This window comes from Xiphias gladius, chromosome 3 (assembly GCF_016859285.1).
Source record: "Xiphias gladius isolate SHS-SW01 ecotype Sanya breed wild chromosome 3, ASM1685928v1, whole genome shotgun sequence".
Classification (NCBI taxonomy): Eukaryota; Metazoa; Chordata; class Actinopteri; order Istiophoriformes; family Xiphiidae; genus Xiphias; species Xiphias gladius.
Genome location: NC_053402.1, coordinates 16,097,824 through 16,116,944, shown reverse-complemented (window position 1 = coordinate 16,116,944; position 19,121 = coordinate 16,097,824). Strand labels below are relative to the sequence as shown.

The window sequence follows — 19,121 nt, the reverse complement described above, 5'->3', positions numbered from 1 at the left end:
GACCCCAACATTGATTTTTATTATAAATGTGACGATTATTATCGGATTTTTATTTTTTAAATGTCGTTTTTCAAATAAAAAAAGATGACCATTATTTTCTGTTTTCTGCCACAGTTTCACATATTTTATGAATTCTAAAATGTCATCAAAACAAAGATTAAAACACTCAGAGTTCATTCATTCTCTTTTCTTTTGAGTGCCGTTGTCCTTGTCCTTTATATTTTGTTTTTCCCCCTTCATTTCCATTGATAATATTTAATGCTTGGACTGTGATGAAATGCAATTTTATTTTTGTTAATAAAGTCTTTTGAGAGAGAGAGAGAGAGAGAGAGAAAGTAGATCTGCTAGATTCAGATTTGTAGATTTTTAGCAGCACAAGTTGCCACAAGGTGGCACATGATGTCAGGCAATGAACCACCACACGTGGTTGGGGAACATCAAGAGCCCAACGTTCCCTCCTAGTTTTATAAAGTGCACCATATTTAGCCTACCTGATAGTTATCCGTTAACCTACTTATAGTTCGTTATGTCCTCATTCTCTGTTAAAATTTTTTTTAACCTAATTTAGCTTTGAAATATGCGGTGATGGTTTGATATTCTAATTTCTCAAATGTTCCTACACCACTGCCATCTTTCCTTTTTGTCTCACAGGCTACCGGATGCTGAATGTACATTTTTTTTAAAAAAAAAAGCTGCGATTCAACCATTTATTTGATATTTTTGACAGCCTACAGTCTGAGCTAGACACACTGGCAATGGAATAGAATAGAATTAAAGCTATAGCTTCAATTCTATTTATTTTATTAATTAGGGGCGCGATATTGTCCCAAATTAATGCATTTGTGTCGGAGAAGACACTGGATCGAAAAACAAGAACTGGGCTTATAAGTAACATTATTAATTTGGAATGGTTATTGTGAAATCAAACCCACTTTGGAATCACTACACCGTATAAGCTGCAGCTCTGAAAAAACATAAGAAAGAAAAGCCAGTATATAGTTCCTACTATGAAGAGCATGAAACGTGAACCAGCTTGGCCGCTTGAACTGGCAATAATCCTTCCAGGGGACCCAACCAGTCAAGTCACAGCAGCCACAGGTGGCAGGCCCTGTTTTACAGGGCGCCGCTCTCGCCTCCACCCAACGCCAAAAGTAAAGAAAGTCATGCGCTGAGGGAGACATAACTTGGATAGGGCTTCACACTACAGATACCAGGGAGTCTATTTTTGGTCTGAGTAATTTCGGCAATAGCCCGACTCTCTTGCTGCGGTGGTTATTTTCCCTTCCATGGCATTTTACAAAGAAGATAGCCAGGAGGACGCACGAGAGTGCCCAGTGTGCTACGAGTGTCTGTTGGGCACCGAAAGGACTCTGAGCTGCGGACATGTCTTCTGCCACGACTGCCTGGTCAAAACGCTGGTCAGCATCAACAGCGATGGGAACATCAGAGACACAATCGTTTGCCCCATCTGCCGAAATCTTACATTCATCAAGAAACAAAAGGAAGCGCCGGCGTCCCTGGAGGCGGACAAGGATCCACACGAGGGGCAGACCCTGGAGGTGCCTCTCCCTCGGCCACTGGGACAGCCCCAGAGCGCACAGCGCACCTCCGGGGACACTTTACCGAGGGGAGTTAATCGGATCGCCCACTGCTTCAGGGGGATCTCTGAGCGAGCCCGTCGCCAGAGGTTGATCAGCCCCAGCCACAATGCATCTCAGATCTTTATCATAAGCGCCCAAGGGCGACCCATGGCAGAGGAAGATGCGCTCGGCGTTGTGATGACTGTGGTTCAGCCCCAGCGCAGGCGAAGGCGCAGGATTTGCACAACTGCACGATGCCTGCTCTTTTTGCTGTCAGCGTTTACTGTCCTCGCACTGGTGGCTGCAACTTTGCCCTGGATTTTGTTGGCATAGCCCAGTGATACGGATGCTGGGATTATGAAGTGCCAATTGTGAATGATGAACTGACATTTCTAGAAAAAAAACTCTCTCTAAATTTCCACAAATTCATAATAATAATCTGAGTATTGCAATGTGTATTCGATCCACTGAAAATGCATAATTCTGTATATAGTTTAGTTTGCAACATGGTTTTTAAGATATGAGCAGGCTTTTCAGTTTCCTTCCCCGATTTTAAGGAAAAAAGTCAGGGAGTTTATAGGCATGCCTAACTCCTTTATGCAGATTACCAAGCAACAGTCTAAAGTAAAGTAAAGGTTAGGAAAGCCTCGACAGCTAAGCCTTTTGTTTTGCATTCCTGTCTGTGACAAGTTCTACCTGTTTTATGAGAAGCATACACAAAGGAAACTTTAACAATGTCAAAGCACATCCAAAAGTTGGTAAATTCAACGAGAGTGGACATTTTTAGGGTCTAATTTAAACAGTTATTTAGGAAAAAATGCAAATGAAAATCGTTTAAACCTACATAACCCCGCTGCTGTTAAAGCAGTTCAATTCATTGTTGTGTTACCCTGTTGTTGGATACCCTGTTTCCAACCAGCAGGCAATAACAATATGGGGAAAAGCTGCAAACTACAGGCGTATCAACAGCTATCTCACTTTCAGAGTTGTTTTGTGTGTCTGCAGACGTCATCAGAGGAAAAACAAAGGGGTTAGATTTTGGTTGCAAGACATGAGCTGGGTTAAGTGAGGGAGCAAAGTGTGATAATGAAGACGATGTTAAAACAGCTGGGGTGCCATGTTGACAGACTTTCTCTCCTCCTCACATCACAAGGAGAAGTGTCAGACATTTAAAAAACATTCTCACACAATTTCCATTTTACACTGTGATCTCAGACATGCGGAAAAGTGATGAACTGGATGACTAGATGGAGTAACTGTTTGCATTGGTCCCTTCAGTACCACCCATTGCAGCATGTGAGTGGCTTCCCTGGCAGTGTGTATAAAGACGCTGTAAACGGTGTCACCTTTGAAGCCTTCAGTAAGAAATAATTGATGCCCCCATGGCAGTCTGAAGGAGATAGACAGGCAGGTAGGGATGAGCTGAGCCTGGCTGATTGCCGTAAGGAGATACACTGCTGGACTGTAGCATTAGATTACCACTGACTCTTTAAGAATACAGATGGAGACAGCAGAGAGGGGTTTATTGGGTTTATTTTTGCAAAAATAAGAAATCAATAGAAGTTACGAAAAAACTGAAAAATAAAATAATGTGGCAGTCGATTTCTTAGAAACAAGTCTAATTCTAATTCCTCTTGAGCAGGGAGTTAAAACATTTGCACACTTGCAGTGCATTACACAGCCTGAGGTGGAGGCTCCGGCTGTGTACCGCACTGCAAGTGATGACTAATGAAAGACTAGTTCTCAGAATGAACTTTATCCGTATCACCACCATCCTGACAAACCTGGACACTCCTACTTTCTTCCTGTGGCAAGCCTTCCGTCATCCCGCTGGGCCAGTCCTACAGGTTACACATTTTAAGAGGCTTCTGCTTTCTGGCCCTACCTGGTTTCTCTGAGTATTGGAGGAGGATAATAATGATTTAATTCATTCGATAAATCCGACTTTTTCCTGTTTGTGGCTGTTTGTGTCAGTCCATGGACCAAAATGAATCCAAAAATTGTAAAAGCCACGGCAAAGAGACAACAGCTGAAAAAGAATAATAGCAGGACTTTATTCAGGTCAAATTACGACAGTGTCAAGAGTGAAAAAAATGCTCAATGAATCAGCTGTTGGTAGTCTCACCACAACTAAGCTAACGCTATTGTATATGTATTCCTAAACTTTAGGCAGTGGTGGAAGAAGAGCTCAGATCCTTTACTTAAGTACCAGTACAACAGTGTTCAAGTACTCGGTTTTTACAAATAAAAACCTTGCGTTAAAAATCCTACTTAAGTAAAAGTACAGATGTATTATTAGGAAAATGTACTTAAGTAAAAGAACTGATTCTGTGGTAAAATTTCCCTTGTGACTGATTATATTATATATGAAATTATTAGCTTGTTAATACTGATGCATCAACACATGAGCAGCATTTTATTGCCGAGGTAGGGCTAGTTTTACCTACTTTTCACCACCGCAAAATAAATCTGTGTATGATGATTAAATTGAGGTAATGAAGAAAAACCAAAGTTCTGATACAATCATCCTTTTGAATTTTAAGAACCTTTAGAGTTTTGGTGTTTAGAACCAAAAATATCTCTTTGGTGGAAATGCTAACAATGCATTTATCAGGGCAGTTTTCACTTAAACAGTGACATTTTATGGGCAAACAAAGGTCTTGAGTAACAGTTCTATTTTTTCTAAAAAAAAACAAAAACAACAAACTGAAATAAAACCCACATGAACCAGGTGAGATTATTAAAAATGTAGAGTTTAATATATATATTTATTTCTGACATTCTGATAAGGATTGCAGGTAGGCTTCACAGTACACACTGTGTTCCACTTGATATGCTAAGCAGAGGAGGAAGGGGTGGGCATGGTGGGCTTGACAAGCGGCAGGTTTTGTTTGTACACTAGTAGTGAAAGCAGAAGGAGGCAGTACATCCACAGGCAACGTCCACTCCTCTACCGCACGGCTCAAAACCCATTCAGGACCATTTATTGTGATCCACATTCTCTGGAGTCCATCAGTACGCTTTATTCATTGACCCTCTTACAATCCCGAAAAAGACAGTGAATGACACAAAATGTGGATTATCAAAAGACTATCTAAGCGCATGCATGACACTATTTCGGATTTTCCTTTTTTTCTCATTTAAAATCACCCCCACAAAATGTAAACAAATTGAGCTTTACTTTAGACCAACATACTTGGTGGTGAGGTGAGGTAGGAAATATAATCCTACAGTAGTTAAAATGCTTGATAAAACTACGTAACAGTGTACTATTAGGTGCAAAAAAGTGGCTCTTACGAATATACTCTTGAAAACTGCTGTAAAGTTCATTTGCTGTCTGAAATTAGAAATGCGATGAAATTCTCACTCGTGTTTTGGGGGGAGGATACAGACATTATTTCTTTTCAGCAGCATAATAATCACACCTATAATGAATATGAATGCATGCTTTCAGGTGGCTGTAAGTTCCAGTTTTTATGCACAAAAGCATTACAGTAATACTGCCCTGTACTGATAATAATACATGCCAACAGGCCCTAAGTAACCTTATTCCAAAAACTAGCTCTCAATTGTCCTGTTAGTTATTACAAAAACAGGTACCCTACCGTTTGAAATCTGAGTGAGTCACATTCAGAGATACCCCTGCCTCCTCGTATAAATGTATGGATCCGGCAAAGACAATGAAACCTCTAGTACACATTGATTAGGCCCATAGTTCCAAAATAATAACCAGTGTGAGGGCACTTGCAATCGTTGTCATAAAATCACCACAGCTATCAATATAATCATCAACATCACCAAACTCTTCAGAAACATAGTCCATTGAGAACACACACTGAGGCAAACCATGGATCACTTTTGGAGAGAGGTCAGTCTCTTTGTAAGAAGTTAACTCACACACACACACACACACACACACACACACATACACACACACACACACACGAAAAAAAACTCCAAACTTAAAAAAAAATTGCTTTGCAATAAAATTAATGGCTTTTTTGGGAAGGGTGACTTTGACCACTTTTTGGACTGAGGTGGATCAGTAAACACTGTAATTGCACTTAAATTGACAAAATTATTGTCCTAAGACATTCTGCATGAAATTAAAAAAAGTGACACTGCAGCATCTGTTATCTGATGAATTTGAAATACCTCTAATTAATCATCTGCTGTGAGAATACCAAGAAAGGACACAAACATTTTCCAATTTAGAAAGTGATACAGCAGGTGTGCCAAATTTGACTACACATTAGCTTTTCTGATTGAATAAGCAAGTATTTTTACTTTGCTATAGTCAGTCCAAAAATATGGGCTTAGGACTACATTTAGCCTCATTATATCTTAATTACATGGTCCAAGTGGGCTCAAAGTATTATAATTATTTACACAGAAATCTATCAAATGAGTGATTAAAAAAGAAGAAAAGATAGGGTATTGGTGTGTAACTCATTAGCGCTCTAGCATGCCTGAAGTCAAAGCAAAGGAGACAGAATTGGAAAGACCACAATTGATTTCTAGCAGAAATAACATTCTGCATTTCTGCTGCAGCATCATTGTTACCTGGTGGTAAAGTGAAAGATTATGAATCTACAGTAGACCTGTTCATTGTGTGCAGGGACAAAAATAACATCAAATTTTTAATCATTACATTTTCTACACATGATAAATATCAGCACATATATTATTTTATATATTCAAGATATGCATTTTACATATACCTTTCCTCTCAGATTTATATACATCAATTTATGTACAGTCTTTGTATTTACACTAGGGGTCAAAGGTCACTGAACCTGAAGCACTTGAAACAAGGTTAAGAGAGAGAATCATATGAACCGAAAGGCAGTGTGTTCATCCATCCGTTATCATCAAACTGTAACAGCACATGGGGTAGTCTAAATTTACTCTCCAAGGAAAACAACAACAGAAACACTCACACAAAATAAAACACTGCCATTCTGAGCCCCTTGATCCGAAGCAGTTCGATCCCACTGGTGCTTTCTTCATAACCGAATAACAGATGTTATTAGTTCAAAAACTTGAATTTACAGTAACATTCTTCTTATACTGTGCTGGTATAAAGTGTGTTAAAGTGGGTTCACCTGTATGAAGGTAAATGTCAGGTAAAGATCTACAGTTTTAATAGAAGTGATAGAAGAGGGGGAAATCGAAACTGGGTGTGATAAGACTCAAACTGCATTTAATGTTCCGTCTTGCATGCGCAACTGGCTGGGCTCAGCATTTTCCTAATGTGCACAAAGCTTGAATACCCTGTGAGCAATATAACCAGATTACTCTCTCACTCCTTCTCTCTGTTTAACCCTGAGGATGGGCTTTGCTCCTAACCACGTCAGGCTCTGAGTTTCCCTAAACAAAAGTTGAACATCTCATGAATATCACATTGCAATTTCATTGCACGTTCCAATAAGGCAAAAAAAGAAATTGAAAAAAGCACAGGAAATACAAACCACTGCATCAAACAACCAAGATGAACAAAGCAAAGCCAAAGATAAAAGTAACAACTGAAAAAATATTTTAATTTAATACTCATCTATATTCCGGTCTTTCCTCCTAAAGGCAACTGTTCCTCCACTATGGCATTTTGGTGTTCTTTTGTAGTCACATTTACGTACTAGCGAGCAATAATAAGAGATGTGTTTCGTTGCAGCCTGTAGCAGATGTGAGGGAGGGTTCGAGTTCTGGTTTCAGGTGGGCATTGGTGAGGCCAATCGGTGTTTCCATCAGGCCTTGGCGGCGACAGTTAAAGAGTATGTACAGCCATAGGGGTGCTGGTAAGCTGTGATGCCTTAGGGTCATAGGTCATAGAGTGGTGCTCTGGGGCTCCTCCTCAGGCACAGCATCCCCCTCTGGAGAGTCTGTCACTGCCAGGGACCTCCTGCAGGGGGCACCGCTGAACTCATCGATGAGGCTGTCCAGATTGACATTGATGGAGGGGATTTCATAATTGAAGATATCTAATGGTGAGCATGGTGGGAAATGTGAGTATGAGGAGCAGAATGGTGGAAATGGTGATGATGAGCAACAGGAGGAGGAGAAGAGGGCGTATGATGGTGATAATGAGGTGTAAGAAACGGAAGAGAGCAGAAATTATATTAATCGTTTTGAGTCTGAGCTCATGGTAAGTGGCATATGATGTCTGCCCTGATTGGAAGAATCAGTAGATTACATGTGCTTCACATTCTAGGCAGGGGTGTTTCCTGTGTCTTGCTAGTCACACCTGGACAAACGTGGTGGCGACCACTGTGGCACCTCACAGCTTTTTGTGTCTTTTGAGACAACAACAACAGATATTTTGCCAGATAAAATACAATAACAGGTCAAGATGACTGCACAATGACACGTTACTGTACACGTTTACAACAATGGCCAGATAAACCAACACAGAGGCAACAAGATGTGTGTGGAACTCTGTGGAAAAATGGCACCAAGACACCAAGTGGGCTTGAAGTAACAATGGAAATCTCGTGAGGACTGGATATTTGCACTAAATATAGATATATTCTTAAGTGCTGCTGCATTTACTGAAAGCAGCAGGTCCAAGCAGAGACTGATCACTAGTCCTGTGTAGGAATGAGATGGAGCGTGGCAGTGTAGTAAGAAGGAGGAGAGATTATAAAAAGCGATGAACCTGCCAAAGGAGGACTGGGGGTTACCTGTGGCCCCCGATACCGGTAGCAGCAGCGTTAGAGGGGCATGTCTGCTGGCATAGGGCTGGGAATGCGGAACGAAAGGAGGGGGGGCTTTAAGATGGACCTTTTATAAGCAACGGCATCTGCAATGTGAGCGCAGTGTGGTGCACTCTGGGAAGTCCTTAAGCCATGCATTACTGGTCGAACCACAACGCCATGCAAAGATTTAATAATGTCAACCTGCCAATGGGTAATAGGGAAGATTTTCTGATTGAGCGCTATAGGTAGGTACGATTGAGGCAGGCTGCAGGAGACCCCAGAGGCAGCCACGGCATGAGGCCAGGCAGTGAGATGGAGCGCATTGGGCGGGGGCGATCTGGCTTACCCTAAAAGTCCCCCTCACACTTAGCCCACACTGAATCCCTGGCCTCACACAGCTGCAAGGTACACAATAGTAGCAGGGGGAACAAGAGAATGATAAATATAACAAAGTGACAGAAGGACTGGTATATATTGACAGAACACCTCATCATCAGAACATCATGCTGTGGATATAATGTGGGGCTTCTCTGGCTACGTTTCCACGCCTGCTACGCAGCAAGCGAGACTGGACTGGTGTGAACCGTGTAAGCCTCTGACCTACCTCTGCCGAGTGAGGGTCTGGGTAACACAGATAAACAGAGAGCACATGATGAATCTAATGGCAACTTCCATACAAGCAGGACGAGCTATGCTTCTCTGATGTTTCCACACATTACCCAGAAACATCATCACATAACACAAGCAATGAATACATAGGTCAGTAGTTCTGCTCACTACAATAGCACAAAAATGCTAATATTTACATTGTATAATTGTCAGGCATCTGTGTCTAAAAGGCAACTATTATTCATTCAGACATTCGCTTGGGAACAGTCAATAAAGGGGACAGGTGTCGTCTACATCTATAGTGACAAGTCCTACAGAGTCCTACACTCGTCCACCGTCTCCATTGGACAGAGCCACAGCGAGTCTGAGAGAGGGCCGCTGCAGCCCCACCTGTGGCTGCGGGGGGGGTGTTGGTGCCAAGGGCTGATGTTTACCTGTAGACATGCTCTCCCCAGGAGACAGTCCATCCAGGAGGCCCTGCTCCAGGGGCTGGGGAACTGGGGCCGGGGCCAGGCCAGTGAGCCCCGGAGGGGCTGTGGGCGGCTGAGGAGGGGGAAGGCTGGGTCTCTGCCTGGGTTTGGGGGTGGGCCGAGACTTGGTGAGTGTTCCGGTCAGGGAGGACGGGGACGAAAGGGAGTGGGGCGCCCCCAAGGGGGTCTGCCCAGGGGAGGATGGGGGCACTTGCCCTGGAGGGCAGGCCAGTCCATAAGGGGAGGGGGTGCTAGGAGGTGTGGGAGACAGGCTGACCGGTGACGGCTGACCTGTGGACTGGTCGGACATCCCGCCAGACTGGCCATATGGGACCTTGGGAGGCACAGGGGCCAACTTCTTGGAACCTGGAAACACACAATGCGGAAATTTTACCGTCTCCTGTTCAAAATGAAAATACATCCTCTTAAACTCCAGAAAGTCAACGTAAGCTCACACAGAGAGAGGTGCTGACCTTTGCGCAGGGTGTGTGGACTGTGCTCTGTGGAGTGGGGGGACTGGCTGCTGCTCTGAGGACTGCTGCTGGGGGGGACTGTTGGACCTGCCACCTGGATGGCTTTGTGTCCAATTACAGGGGAGAGCTCTTTACTCTTCAACGAACTGAAAAAGACAGGCAGACATTAGTGTGCTAACAGTATCAGACACAGTTTATTTGTGAACACATTTAGATTCTGAACTGTCAGTATACCTCATGTACATTGCCTCAGTGCCACCATCACCATCATCATCATTATTATCATTTATGGGTGTGTCACAAATTTTGATTACGCCGTTACCAATGTTACCAAAGCTTTCTGAAACCACGAAAATGATGTCAGCACTGCATCAAGGGAAGCAAGTCAGTGGTTTACAGACCAAACAGTGTCATATCTTTTTAAACACCTTTTATTAAACAGTTTTGGATACAAATGGTGCACATAAGTCCCTCAAGTCTTAAATCTTTCTGCATGTTCAAACCACAGTACATCAAACATTAGCATCTAGCATCTATTGGTGTCTTATGCAATGATGAAAATGTCATCTACCACCCAGGGATTGAGAATGTCAATATATTGATTTTTTTACTGAAATAATGAAGTTGGATGGCACTGTTAACTGGACAGATGCTGCCTGGCAAACCCAGTGAACATTTCTAAACATTTAACCAGCATTATTATATCCGAAAGGATATAGTACTTATGTGTTAATTATAGAAAAAAAATCCGAAATTTCAGTTATATCGAATAAAAAAAGAGCCAAAAAAAAATAAAAAATAAAAATCTTCAAACCCTGGTTTTCAGAAAACCAGTAAACTGGATTGAGTCTTATTAAAAAAAAAAAAAAATAGATAAAAATTTCAAAGTCTTTTCCTCTCAGTAGATACAGAAGCTTAGTGATCTGAACCAAGGCAATTTTATGATGTTGACTGACTGAACTATAGCTCAACTGGGATCTGAACTGAACTCACAAGATTTCAAACTCAGGATGGACTCCTGACCAAAACACCACTGAGCTCGAAGAATTTTTTTTTTACAGCATTAGCAAACAGAGGGTGCACATATTTGTAGAAGAAGTAGCACAGATGAATGCTTCTCTGGACAGAAGCTTAGAAATTAACTTAAGCATTAGGTTGATTTCTACACAATACAAACAGTAGTGACGATGCACAGAAAGTAGAGCTGCACCTGACAAGATAAATCTAAACCTACTTTTTGTAGAGCAGGCAACAATGAAGACATCACGTGCACTTAGCAAGGATACACTCAATAATATGAACTAGTATAGCTGCAAATACAAGACTTAGCTCAAAGAAGTCTCACCCACAAAGAGCAGCCATACTGCAGAATAGTCACATTTAGGATAATGTGACATCTGATTAACTGCAATCTCCTGCAACCCCTTTGAGCGGTTTGCCTCCAACAAATAAGCCATCTGAATGGGGAGTCATGGAGCCACCCAATGACAAGAAGGAGCATTGTCAGACGAGCTTGTTCTGACGTCTGACAAGAATTTGCTGTAATGATTCATGCTGTCCTGTGTGGTTGTAACATCAAAGACTTACGACTCAGGAAACCACCACAGACACTCTAACCAAACTCAGCACCTTAGGTGTAGTTGGAAGATGCGTATGTTATATGAAGATATTATACTACTACAATACTGACCTTGAAAATCTTTACTTCCTTCAAAAAGTGATGTTTTCCTTCTGCTGGTTAGTAAAAAAATTGCTGCAAAAACCGTAGAATAAATACATTCATATGCTGTGTGGTAGCCATATGCCGCATGTATTCATGTATTTATCGTCTACTCAATATCAGCATCAAACCGAGCGCTACATAAGCCAGTAACATCCTTAGTTGCTAGGCAACCCCATGAGAGGGATCCCCGGGCAACCTGAATGTTACAGAATCTGAGATATGTAATTTGAAGGGGGAGGAAAAAAAAGCAAAAAGAAAAATATAAGCCAGCGAGCTAGAGGAGAGGAGAGATACAGCTGCCACTCTGTGATGCATCCATAGTGGCCTCGGGTGTGTTGTATTTACCTAGTCAGCCTTGGGGGTCCTCTCTCTCGGGCACATGGACAGGCAGCCCACGGCGGGGGCGGGGGTGCGGACGAAGGGAGGCTAGGGGGGTTGCCAAGGGACTGGTCATGGCGGGTTAGTACCAAGGGGGTTTTGATGTAGAGTGGTGAAGCATTAGTGTCTGGTGGGGGGGCATGCGACATGTCACCAGGAGGACTGTGCTTGGGGAAGTGCAGACAGCTGGGTTTGGGGTTCGAATTGATGTCAAGTGACGAGGAGGAGGAGGAAGAAGAAGAGGAAGGGGGTGGGGCTGGGGGAGTGAAGCCAGACCAGCGCATTGGGGGTGGGGGTGAGCCAGGAGGCTGGGACTCTGGACCCGGTGCCACAGGGCGAGCGCAGGGTGGGGGCTTTGGGTAGAAGTGGTGGGGGAGAGTGTGGCACGAGGAGGTGGGGTAAGGGGGCGGTGGCCGGTCCTCCCCTGGGGGTGGGTGGGCATGAGAGGTGTCCGGCCGATTGGGCGACACGTTGTCTGAGCTGTAGATATTAAGAGAATAGACAGCACAAAAGAAACAGCTCTAGTGATTGAACAGGGAGACGCATTGGAGCGATATACGATAAGCTGTTTTGATGATTAGGGTATTAGTTGGTCCGTAGCCAAAAACAGGAAAAAAAAAAAGAAAAAAATTGCATTTTAGGGTGGGCGATGGGCACCAAGCTTAGCACACAGTCATCTTAGTGCAGATACAAAGACAAGCACAAAGAAACAACAAAAGAAAATAAAGTTTTATTGCCAAAGGAAAAGAATACAGTGATCACCTTGTGTCTGCACACTGCATGGAGCTGTGAGGATCTGTCTCTGGAGCCAAAGTGCTGGTTTGCGGCTTACAATACTATCAAGCTGACCTGATGACTGAATCTCCTCAACTGCTGCATATGGAAACCCTGTCTGCCCTAATCCTCTGAGGCTTGTTTGCATTGCAGGTCCTGCAGTCAGCCCAGGGCAGTGTGAAACAGACACAAAACCCTTTCTTTGGCTGAAAGAGCCAAAGGAGAGGAGGGGGGAAGCCAGCCAAACTAGAAGCCATATTATCTCTTGTCTGCCACACAGACAGAGCCAGCGACCATGAGGTGATTATTCATGTGTTTTACTGAGACAATCATACCAAAAAATGATGAAATCAGTCTGAGTGTCAACAGAAAAGGAAAAAAGTCACGACCAAAGCTGAGATAGCCAAGCCACAATAATGGGATACTGGAGATATTAGCATGCTCGCAAGGACTTGCAGATTGAAGCTTAGTGCCGTGTACAGAAACAAGACTTCCATACAGTATTTCAACTAAAACCCTTCAGTTGGAGTCAAAAATGTCATTATCCTTTTGAAAATTTAACCCACAGTGACATCTCCCTGACAAACTGGAGAAAGTGAGGAAATGTAGAGAGTGAGAAATCATAATAGAACAACAGAATGAGACATGAAGGTGTTGACAGAAAAGGAACACGAGAGGCATTGCAAATTAATGAATGTATGATTAACACAGCCAAGGATCTCGATCACACAGAGCTGAGAACTTCATGATGGTGATGATGATGATGGTGATGACAATAAAAATGGAAAGGAGCGGATGCGTGAAGAAGGGGGGGAACAGCGTCTCCATGGTGACTTACCAAAATCTTTCTCCAGGCGGCGGTGTCGCGGCCGGGGAGGTGGCGAGCTCTCCAGGCTGCTCGGGGATGAGCGTGTCTGCAGGAGAGCCGGGGCCTTGCATGCCTGGAGGGGTGGAGGAGGCCTTGCGTGCCAGAGTGGATGAGCCCTTGCGAGACACCCAGGAGGTATCCATAACCCGGACGCCCATACTGGAGATAAAAGCATATTGAGTCATATATGATGGTAAAAAACGCACTACGAGGTGAGTGAGGGTAAGTAAGGAAAGAAGTGGGAAAAGGGCATGAAACGGTACCTTTGTATCTTCCTAATGCTGCGTTAGTAGGGGAGAAGAGAGGCCAAAGGGATATGAGGTCAGAGGTAATGCAGACATGGTTCACAACACCATACTTTAACCACCCAGACACTCAGTATATAGCATACTGTATATAATGGGGAGATGAGATCGGCAGTGGCAGGAAGAAACAGAAGGGATGTTCCAGAGGTGATGTCAGGCCACTTAAACTGTCTGCACTTATTTACTGAGCACCAATGAAAAGCTTGTTTTTTCTAATTAAAACCTCTTCGGTCTTAAAAATGCACAAACACACGAACGCAGCAGAAACTTTTCCCTGAGCTCCTCTACATTCAAATGAAAGCTATTCTGTCATCCCATATCGGTCGCTGCTGATTATGGGATGCACAGATCTAGATCGATGACTATAATTTTATTTCTTAATTTGACGGGGGTATTTTGAAGCCATCGGTTCTAATTCTGCCGGTGATTTTCCACCGGCTGGGTGAATGACTCAGGCCAGGTGACGTGCTAGCGAGACTGCGAAGGAGGAGCTGGGAGTGGGAGGACGGGAAGATAGCACTGGAGGAATACTTCCTGAGAAAAAAAGAGGTAACCAGCAGCCCTCCATCAGGCCCGTTGCCATAGAGACAACGCCACTCAAGGCAATTCAGCCCCATGTATTCAAATGAAACGAGATTTCAGCCTTATCCTTATAATAAGGGACGTAGTTGTAAGTGCTGGAGTAATTGACAGGTGAGATACACAGTAAGGTCCTCACCTCTCCGTGGCCTATAGAGGCTTCTGATTCACTCGAGCGAAAGCCTTAGATCACAGGATTTGTTGATACTCCAACAAGGTAATGGATTTTTAATGTGCAAGTATTGCCCTCTTCAAATATAAGAATTCAATATCAGATGCCTGAGAGGAGGCGTGGGTGGAAAGAGAGAACGAGAACGAGAGAGTGAGAGGTGGGCAGCAGAAGGATGCACTTGGCATCATACCCATCCTTCTTGTAAAATTCCAGCATCATGTTGTCAGTGGCGACGCTCAGTGGGCGTCGGCTCTGGTCGTGCTGCTGCTTGCGATCAGATTGGTCCATGTCTGGTGAAGGCATGGAGCTGTAGTTGGAGTTGTGGTTAGTGTGGATCGGGCTGCCATAGCTGCCTGTCAGGTTGAATTCAATCTCTGAGGGAGAAGCAGACACACCATCAGCATACAGTACGCTGTAGTTACAGCAGTGTGTGTGTTGTGAGGGCACACGACTACTCTAGAAAATTATGATCTACCAAATTCAAGAATATTACACTATGTTACCTAAAAGAGATAAAATCCTGATTTAAATAACTGTTTTCAAACAGTATTTCTATATAAAAAATACGAAATTATAGTGGATTTTAACATTTTGCTTTGTTGCATGCTTTTCCTCCACATAGTAACAATACACAAAGTCAAGAATAAGACTACCAAAATATATATTTATAATATATTATAGCGAATGACAAGGCACAGTCTTTAAAAAGCAAACACAGCATGAACTGCTGCCCTTAGTTAGGTGTTACATGACGCTGAAGCCTCAATCACATCATCAGCACTCACCAACAGTTCATTATATACTGTGTATTGCCCTTTTTTCATCTATGTTTTTGTTGTTTCTGTTATAGCGCGTTTCAGTGTAGGTGTACTGACAGCCTATGAAGGACACCTACGGAATCACAAGGTATCATCATATTCATATAGGGCTGAGCGAAAGGAAAAATAAATCACAATGACCATTAGGCTTTTTCTCATTTTGAGATCGCACAAGTATATTAATATTATATCAAGTAATTCATATAAATGAAAATAATAAATAATAATATAAAAAATTCAAACTGATTTTAAGCAGACATTCTCAAGTCAATAATAATTCTGGAAGAAGTCTCAGCAAATGGTTCTGTGTGTTAACTTGAACAAAATTTGAGCAAAATTGTGGGTCATAATCGACAAAATATATATTTTTTTAAATCCCACGTTTCAATTACAACGATAGAAGATCGATAAATCGATCGATTTATATGGTGCCCAGCCCGACTACAAAATTACATACATAGGATGTGATTCCCACCTCCAGGGAAGAACCAGTCAGCATGCTGGATTATGGGCTCAATGATGCCAACAATCTGTAGGGACACGGTGGTCATCATCTCCGTCATGTTTCTGGAAGGAAGACAAAGGAGTGGGCCACAGTATAAACATTATTTAATAATTTTAGGTTAAAATAAAACTATGAAAAAATGATTTTTACACGAGCTGTTTTACGAATACATACGGTTCAGTGTGTGTCCAGAGCAAGTTAGGGCCGAGGACAATCGCCATGTTACCGGGAGTCATCTTGTTTGCATCTTGATACTCACTCAGCTTGGCCAAGAACTTGATTAGATATCTGTGGGATTCAAATGAAAGATTGCATCTTAAAAATCTATTTTTAACCCGTTTCCTCATTTCCTACCTGCACCACAGAGCCGCTAACTGTCAAGATTGCTATTTCTCCACATATTTTAACTGACTCACAAACATACCCTGCCACTTCCAGGCTAAAGACGCTCCACAAGGCAGAGCTGCTCAATGAGATCATCATTGTTCGACACATCCCAACCTGCGCCATCTGCTGTATGTGAAAGTCAACTAATAGCAGCAGCGGTTTAAACCTGCAGATAATGTTGATGTTGTTTTCCACAAACCAAGAGATTAATATTTGCTGCAAATCTGAACTTGCCACCTTGCATACAATGATTACAACAGCTGTAAAAGTAATTATGTAGAGGTGGGACCAGTCATTTCTTTGCCTGTAACTGGTGATGCGCGAATATCTGCATTTCCAACCTCGTGCTGCTGTTACCTTTCCCTGCCAGTTGGTGGTGCAGGTTGGACTGAAACTGCACAGCGTCATACTGCACATTGCTTTTCTGTCTTTTTATAGTAGTCCGGCCACGTGGGAACAGAAAATCGGGGAAAGCATCTGACCTGAAATTGTTCAAGTTGTCTGTGGGGAGTTTTTCACATGCTGCCATTAATGCTTGGAGTCTCTTGTCCATATCTTGAATGCTGGGGAAATAAAACAATCATTATGGTTATATTGTTGCTCCATTTCCTATTAAATGTCACCATTTTTCATTTTGGCAGTTAAGGCCCTCTGTAAAAAGGCTTTGAACTATTTTCTGTTCTTCATCATGGCCAGTGCCATAATTCAAGAAAATGCTTTTAACGAAAAAAAAACAAAACAGCAACTAACTTGGAGGCCTGAATCCATTCATCATACAGTTCAGTGGTCATCAAAGGCTCGGGGAGCTCACGGAGGTATGATTTCAGAGCCCCTGTGGGTGAGCGTAAAAACTGGTCAGCTTTTTGAGAGAACCGGAGGATCGTTTTCTGTCTTCAAAGCACTGCTGAGGCCATGCACCATATCTCCGCTCCCCTGCAGCAGGCCCTTGCGGCTAGTGCAGCTGCCAGATTGAGATTGCTCAACACAGACTTCATGCTAATGTGTGAAATGGACAGCAATATCAGAACAGAGAGTCTTTAGGAAAACAGCACTGAGGGGAGAGCTGATGAAGACTGTTTAGTAACTGTTATGCTCACCCCGCAGAACCACATTTTCCACCAACTAGGTCCAATATCAACCCAAGAACTTTTGTATGGTACCAACAAACTCTCCACAACATAAGAGAACATCACAGACACTGAGGAAAAATCGTTGCCTTTTACATAGAGATATTTTTTTTCCTAACTTACAGTGACAGAGTTTAGGGGTTGTTGTTATGGAAATGGGCTCTGAACAAGGCATTTGCGTGGGTGTAGTTCACCTGCGATGGCGTGTGGGTCGGAGGAGTACTCCTGCACATCCAGAACTCCACAGTCCAGGGAGGCTTTCAACTTCTTCAGCTTGGAGGCTGACGGAGCCACTCTAAAGAGGCCCTGCAGCCCACAGACAGGAAACCCATAATCATGTTAAATTATCAGATCTAAAATGACGTGTGCATGAATGCTGTGCAAAAGTAATAGCATCTATCGTTGTCACTGGTAGATGAGGAATAAACGAGGATCACACTGGTGGTTTTGCATATTTGAGTCCATTATCTACAAAACAAGAAGGCTATACTTACATTATATTTCTGTCCACCATTTTTCAAAGCATATCAGAGGATTTTAATTGGTCTAACTACCACAAACAAGCAAGAACCATCGTCAACATCACGGCCATTGTGTTAGTGCTTATATTTCTCACAATTAAAATCACACAAGCAGTGTTGTTTCCTATTGCAAAGATGTTGCCACCTGTCCTCTCGCTATTTCCTCCATATAATTTAAATTTAGCCAATATAAGCTCTTGAGTCATGTTTTAACTATCTGAATACTGGAGGAAACAGCAGCTCTGTTCTTTAAGACAGTCTTCATTTTTGTCAATTATACCAATTACATCAAATTAATATGATATTTTTTAAATTGATATTAGCACATATATGGCATGCATTTTCATTGGAGTCTCTATGTGCACTAATCGGCATGTATACCTGTCTGGCTGTGTGTGAGTGGGATTGGTTTCGAGGCTACCACATCAAATAGAAGGATGACAAACAAGAGTGTAATTGTGAGGAATCCGCTGTGTGCAATGGCACAGACTCATGTACAAACAAACTACAACACTTGCATATTTACCTACACCTAAAATGTCTCAGTGAGATGTGTGGGCGTGTCTTTGCATGTGCTGCACTCTTACCTCCTCTTGCATGCCACACTCTAACAGCATGGTGACACAGGCTTCGATGGGGAAGGCAATCTCTCTCCCGCTAATATTCAGGTGCTCCTCCAGAGACTTGCCAAACGACGGCTTCTCCACCCACGCCTCTGCAAGACAAGACAGCAGCTCGAATCACACACAGACGCAAACAAGCCTACACACTGTACACACCATCTCTTCCTGGACGACTTAAGGCCGAAAGACTGTATATAAAGTTTGGGGACACTATTTGTAAATTCATGAATTTCTAACCTTTCAAGGTTAGATTTCAATATTTCACTGGTACCATATCTTCTGGTGATTATTAGGAGTGTGTTGTTTAAGCCCTATGATTGGTTTAGCCCTTGTAAAATAGCCATATCTGAAATATGAAGGCGGATAATTATGGATTAATGAGATTGTTATATGACACGTCAGGGCGACTAACTCCATTACTTCTCATCTTGATATTGCTTCAGGTGCAGAAATGCAGCAGATCTCTACACACACACATGCACACGCACGCACGCACGCACACACGCACACACACACA

General features: G+C 42.8%; 2 protein-coding genes across 2 annotated transcripts in view; one reads left to right on the top strand and one right to left on the bottom strand.

Moving 5' to 3' along the window:
• The first annotated feature begins 1,269 nt into the window (after positions 1–1,269).
• Positions 1,270–1,950, top strand: LOC120788259 (RING finger protein 222). The gene has a single exon (XM_040123885.1). The coding sequence runs from the start codon at positions 1,287–1,289 to the stop codon at positions 1,911–1,913; it is 627 nt and encodes a 208-aa protein (XP_039979819.1). The 5' UTR covers positions 1,270–1,286; the 3' UTR covers positions 1,914–1,950.
• A 3,598-nt stretch (positions 1,951–5,548) lies between these two features.
• arhgap44a (Rho GTPase activating protein 44a) overlaps positions 5,549–19,121 on the bottom strand; it is a 26,396-nt gene continuing 12,823 nt past the window's right edge. The window contains exons 10-21 of the mRNA XM_040124348.1: positions 18,569–18,696; positions 17,655–17,766; positions 17,084–17,165; positions 16,816–16,896; positions 16,121–16,234; positions 15,917–16,008; positions 14,814–14,997; positions 13,538–13,726; positions 11,893–12,405; positions 9,825–9,970; positions 9,316–9,717; positions 5,549–7,558 (exon numbers count right to left, since the gene is read on the bottom strand). Coding sequence (XP_039980282.1) covers positions 7,404–7,558; positions 9,316–9,717; positions 9,825–9,970; positions 11,893–12,405; positions 13,538–13,726; positions 14,814–14,997; positions 15,917–16,008; positions 16,121–16,234; positions 16,816–16,896; positions 17,084–17,165; positions 17,655–17,766; positions 18,569–18,696 — 2,198 coding nt within the window. The 3' untranslated portion in view covers positions 5,549–7,403. The remainder of the gene's footprint in view (positions 7,559–9,315; positions 9,718–9,824; positions 9,971–11,892; positions 12,406–13,537; positions 13,727–14,813; positions 14,998–15,916; positions 16,009–16,120; positions 16,235–16,815; positions 16,897–17,083; positions 17,166–17,654; positions 17,767–18,568; positions 18,697–19,121) is intronic.